Source organism: Lycium barbarum, chromosome 3, assembly GCF_019175385.1.
Source record: "Lycium barbarum isolate Lr01 chromosome 3, ASM1917538v2, whole genome shotgun sequence".
In the NCBI taxonomy this organism is placed as follows: Eukaryota; Viridiplantae; Streptophyta; class Magnoliopsida; order Solanales; family Solanaceae; genus Lycium; species Lycium barbarum.
Window position 1 is genome coordinate 111,665,651 of NC_083339.1, and position 6,000 is coordinate 111,671,650.

At 36.5% G+C, this 6,000-nt stretch overlaps 1 protein-coding gene across 2 annotated transcripts; it reads left to right on the forward strand.

Annotated features, from left to right (window-relative positions):
* The first annotated feature begins 1,202 nt into the window (after nucleotides 1-1,202).
* LOC132631820 (calcium-dependent protein kinase 26) lies at nucleotides 1,203-5,290 on the forward strand. Of its 2 annotated transcripts, none has more exons than XM_060347521.1 (5): nucleotides 1,203-1,481; nucleotides 1,919-2,800; nucleotides 3,137-3,433; nucleotides 4,015-4,407; nucleotides 4,730-5,290. In XM_060347521.1, the coding sequence occupies exons 2-5, from the start codon at nucleotides 2,209-2,211 to the stop codon at nucleotides 4,987-4,989; spliced, it is 1,542 nt and encodes a 513-aa protein (XP_060203504.1). In that variant the 5' UTR covers nucleotides 1,203-1,481; nucleotides 1,919-2,208; the 3' UTR covers nucleotides 4,990-5,290. The 2 variants fall into 2 exon arrangements, with proteins under 2 accessions (XP_060203504.1, XP_060203505.1); XM_060347522.1 differs by having other exon boundaries at nucleotides 1,466-1,607.
* Nucleotides 5,291-6,000: the final 710 nt, after the last annotated feature.

Genomic DNA, 6,000 nt, shown 5'->3' on the forward strand with positions numbered 1-6,000 from the left:
TGTAATCTACCAACATAAGAGAGTTATCTATAGTAGCCACTAGCCAGTATTTATTCTTTAATTTCTATAATTTTATCCATTAATTGATGATATTCCACCTTACTCCACTTCTTGGAAGATAAACACAACCCTAGATATCTAGTAGGCATGGAGCCTAAAGAAAAACTTATACTGCTCAATATTCTCTATTGAGTTGCCACATTGATACCTACCAAGAAAATACTTGATTTGTCCAGATTAGCCACAAGCCCAGAAACTTTATTAAAGTGAGTCCATATTCTGTTGATAGAAGACACATTGTCTTCACAAAATAGCATCAAGTCATTAGCAAAAATTAGGTGTGTGACCCTAACATATTTGCACATTGGATGAAACTGGAAATCCGATAGATCAGATTTTCCTTGAGGACTCTAGCCACGTACTTTATTCCCTTGTCTTCCTCTCAAAATAATCATGCCCCTCTCCATTCACTTTGACAATAAACTTAATTGAAATAACACATCACATCATTAACTTAACAAAAGGACCACGAAACCCATAGCCTTTCAGAGCCTCTTCCAGAAACTCCTAACTAAGCATGTCATATACCTTCTTTATTAATTTTCATCAAATATTTAGAACTTTTCTTCCTATTATAGTGTCTCAAAAGGTCATGACAGATCAAAACATTGCGCATATTTAGAACTTTTCTTCCTATTATAGTGTCTCAAGAGGTCATGACAGATCAAAACATTGCGCATTAAAGACCTCCCTTCAACAAAAGCTGCTTGATTTTCAGCAACTTTTACAAAAATTACCTTCCTTAATCTCTAACAAATGACTTTAAATATACATATGTATATGACATTACAACATAGATGGGCCTACATTGACTAGCATAATGGGAGCCTCTACATTTGAAATTAGAGCAATGATAGTTGAATTGATCTAATTTGGCAGTTAGCCATTTTCAAACCTTAATGGACAATTTTTATAATCACACAGATATTATGACATATTTAAAATAATAAATTTCAAAAAAATTATAACTACTCAATTGCTATAATGTATTTAAAATAACAAATTTTAAAAATCTTCATTTTCTTTAAAAACTCAACCTACAATATTTATGTCCACCTAAAATTGACCTCATCAGAGCTGATGGATGACGTCACGTTTAAAGTAGTAGAAAGAGGTGGTATCTGCATTATTATGTACACATACACAACTCAGAAAGGTTAGGGCGAATAGGTATCAAAAACAATGATAATTAAATCCAATCCCACCTTTAAAATTCAAAAAGCAAAGGAACCCAACCAAAGAAAACTAAAAATATATAATCGTAGTAGTAAAAAAAACAACACAGCACAACGCAAAGACTCTCAAATATACAATTTTTATTATTATTGTGTGTTGGGGTTGGGTTTAAGCTTGAAGGCGACCACTCCACAGGTGGTCTCTCCTGTGGTTTGTGGACAAACAAATTCCATACCCACTTTTTGGTTTGTCATTTTGGCTTACCCCTTTTCTTCATATATGTTTCTTTTATCTCTGATTTGTATAAAGTTGTAGTCTTTTTATGTGTTTCTTGAAACATATGGATCTGGCTGTTTTTCTTTTTTTTCCAGGTCAGTTTGAATTAGCCATCTTTCTTTCTGTGTGTTTGCTGAATTGTTTTTCTTGGTGAACTGTAGTGTGATTTTATTGGCTAGTTTGGTTTAGTTGTGAAAATGTGTAGAGTACATTTTTTTGTATTTTTATGTTGTTGTTTTTGTTCTTTTAAGTTTGTGACAGTTGTAGGATCTGTCCAAAGATATGATTAGCTGAATTTTGTTTGCTACTGTGGTTTTTTTCTGAAAGTTGTTGTTTTATAAAGAGTAAGAACTACTATTTGTAGTGTGTGAATTTGGAATTGAATTTGTGGTGTTTGACTTTTCAGATCCAGCTGATCTACAAGGATGGAAAGAGTTTGCAGCTTTGAGTTTGATTTTCTACTGTGATTAGTTGAATGCCTTATGTTGGAAGCTTCTTTTACTTTTAGTATGTTGACCAAATTGATATGGTCTATTCTTATGTGAACCAAAATCAATTACTTTGACTTGGAAAAATTTGCTTTTCCACTGTTGGAGAGGCTTATCTTCGACAAGGTAGTCAATATTTTCAAGATTGGAGGAACGAAAGTTGAGATCTTCATTAGTATCCTCTGGTTATATCGGGTTCATTCCTCGTATGGCTGTTGCCAAGAGCAGCAACAGCAACACTGAATCATCACTTAATTCATGTAGTTGCTATAAAGTTGCAAACTTGAGTGATACCATTTTGGATGCGAGTCATACTGCTAATCTGCATGATCGTTACGTTCTCGGAGAACAGCTGGGGTGGGGCCAGTTTGGGATAATTAGGACATGCTCTGACAAGTTCACTGGAGAGGTGTTGGCCTGCAAATCAATTGCTAAAAATAGACTGGTGACTCAGGAGGATGTGCGAAGTGTTAAGCTTGAAATTGAAATAATGACCAGGCTTTCTGGCCACCCGAATGTTGTAGATCTCAAGGCGGTTTATGAGGAAGAAGATTATGTACACCTAGTAATGGAGCTTTGTGCTGGGGGAGAACTTTTCCACCAGCTTGAGAGGCATGGTAGATTTTCCGAGGCTGAGGCTAGGGTTCTCTTCCGTGACCTAATGGAAGTGGTGATGTACTGTCATCATAAAGGCATTGTACACAGAGATCTTAAGCCGGAGAACATTCTCTTGGCTACAAAGGGTTCTTCTTCTCCGATAAAATTAGCTGATTTTGGTCTTGCAACCTACATCAAGCCAGGTAATTTCTCTTTTCCTCTGAAAAACCTAATATGCAACAATATTAATACTTTTCCTTGGAAAAGGTTATGGCCTAGTGGTCAATGAAGTTGGTTGAGAACCATGAGGTCTTAGGTTCAAATCCCAACAGAGAAAAAACACTAGGTGATTTCTTGTCATCTGTCCTAGCCTTGGTGGACAGAGCTACCTGTTGCTGATGGGGGATGGCAGGTATCCCGTGGAATGAGTCGAGGTGCGATGGGCGTAAGCTGGTCCGGACACCACGTTTATCCGAAAAAAAAAAAGAGATCATACATATTCTTGAAAAATTTATGCATTATCGCACTTTCTTGTCCAGGTCAAAGTTTGCAAGGTACTGTTGGCAGCCCATTTTATATAGCTCCAGAGGTCCTGGCAGGAGGTTATAATCAAGCAGCTGATATCTGGAGCGCTGGTGTAATTCTTTACATTCTTCTTAGTGGAATACCACCATTTTGGGGGAAGACAAAGTCAAAGATCTTTGATGCTGTCAGGGCAGCTGATTTGCGGTTTCCTTCTGATCGCTGGGATACAATATCGTCTTCAGCAAAAGAGCTGATTAAAGGAATGCTATGTACAGATCCTTCTCAGAGGCTTACGACTCAGCAAATTCTAGGTAGGTTATCAATGCTAGATATAATATCAAACTAAAATACTTGTTACCTAGATAGAAGTTAGAACTGATGAATGACGTTTGATGCATCAAGAGAATGCAAATTTATTTGTGTCGGACATCAGTAATTGATTGGAAAGGATAGAAAGATCAAGCACATCTGCTTGTGAATTTAGAATGAACCTAGTAAGAGTAGAAGTGGATTAGAAACTGTGAAAACCAGAATATCTAGAATTCATTAGAAATGTTACTGCATCAGATCTGTACATTTCTGAAGGACTTATTATTTTACATTCTTCTCAAAATCATTCTTATTACTGCATGATATATCATATTTGATACCACACCTTGTGTGTGCTATCAACCCGCCTCTCAAGATGAATATTTGAAATTCCTCAGTCGATGGACTGAATTTTTCTTTCGTAAGCTGGAATTTAACTTTGGAAGATCCAATTCCTAAACTGATTTTCTCTGATTGAGATAGGTTTTACCTTTTATCTCAGTAGTGAAGTAGTTGAGGATGTATCAGTTGGGCAGCTTACTTCTTTGCCTTACCTCAAACTTTATAATCTCACTCTTAACAGATCATGCATGGGTACGGGATAGCTCTCCGCATTTCAATGAGCCATGCCTTGAAGTGCATTCAGATGAAGGCTCCTCCTGTTGCTCTTCTCTTATGGCTCGGAATCAGGATATCAGTTTTGGGACAGGCTCTGCTGTTTTAATTGATGCCCACTCGCCAAAATTCACATGCCAGACATCATTTTCTACGTTACTAACAGAACACTCATCAACTTCCTATGGATCCGCTGTATTCTCTTTCGGTAGTACCGGTGGACCAAATGGCCATGACTTTGCTTCTCCTGTTCTAACACTGCCGAGTTTTACATTCTTCGGCTCGAGTTTAGTTGTTGATCAAGGGAGTTATGAAGTTGATTTATCTGTTACAACATCTGATGTAGATTTACTTCATAAAGGTAATTTTACAGTTTCTTGTTTTAATTTCATCTTAAAAGACCACTATATCCCAAACTATATGGCCGCCTAGAGTCCGAGCATTTAAAGGGAATTTTTCATTTTTGGCCCATCGGCTGAAATTAATTACGGGCTCTAGCCAAAATATACAAAAGCTATACACTGATTCTGTATATTATATGTATATTCATGTATATTTTGTGTACACAATATGTGTATTTATACTTTATATACAAAGCCTATACATTTGCTGGCTATTATTCTTTCAAACGGTCCAAAAATGAAATTATCCCGAGTTTAAAACCTATTTTACTTGTGTCACAGATGCCAGCGTGGAACAGGTGTTTATGCTGTCAGACTCTCCTGTAGGCTTTGAGCAAGTGGTAAGAGATAAGACAGCAGAAGTTAGAAAGAGTGGATCAAATGGATCCAGAACCCTAGGCATCCAGAGCAGGAGGAACCATACAATTGGTCTCGGCGAATTTGAGCAGATTGATATTGTGGTGACTGAATCAGTTATCCGATGGGCATCGTGCACGTGTCTTCCTACTGCCACATCACTCAGGTCTTCTCTTGTCTGTTGAAAGTGTAGATGAACTTGACAGTAGCTTGTGCTGAGAAAAAGAGTCGTTAACCATTATGTTTCACTTAATGAGGTCATGTAACATGTTAGATTTCATGAGCTTCTGGACTAAACCCTCAAGCTTATTCGCAACTCGCAAGTTTGATTTTGGTAATGTGGTACCACAAAATGATGTTTTCTTGAGTTACAAAGCTTTTGTTCATCGTTAATGTGAAGGGTAGTGAGTTAAGTGCTTATGAGGCGTTTAAATGTGTAGAATGTTTATAATTCTTGATATCCGACGAGTTTGCATGGCGATCTGGCATCTGTGTAGCATCTCATTTGCTGTAGTCCCAATACCCGTATTTGACATACATTTTGACTAGTTGCATGGACTTGTTTTCTCAAATCCTGAAGCTTATATAAACAATAATAGCCTTTTATTACTGCAAGGTCTTTAATTAGAGTTTGAGTTTCAAAACTGCTGCACAGGATGAATGTAAAACATTATCTTTAAGAGTTTTAGGTTGTATATAAATTGATAGTGTAAAAGTTACACCGTCACTGCAATTTAGAGCCTGTTTGGATTGGCTTATTTTAATTGCTTTTAAGCCAAAATAGCTTTTAAGCACCTTTGTAGTATTTGGGTAAAATAAAAAAGTGTTTTTAAGAACTTGTTTTTAAGCCAAAATAACAAAAATAAACCAAAAGTCATAAGTTAGAATTGCTAGCTTATGTAATTGCTAGCTTATGACTTTTAGCTTATAAGACAAAAGCCATAAGCCAATCCAAACGAGCTCTTAATCGGTTATTAGTCTATTTTCTAGGCATAAACTCTATTCTTAAAGTTTTGATGTGGCTTGTGTTGTACTCTCATTTACTTCAAGAATACAATTAGTCCTTTCTTGTAATTGCCAAAGAGTTGACTTTACAGTTGTTTGGGTGTGGGTTTTTTTATTTTTGCTTCTCAAGTAATATAGTATTAGTTATTCATTGTGCAACCATGTGGTAGACAAAATGATGGGGTATTTCC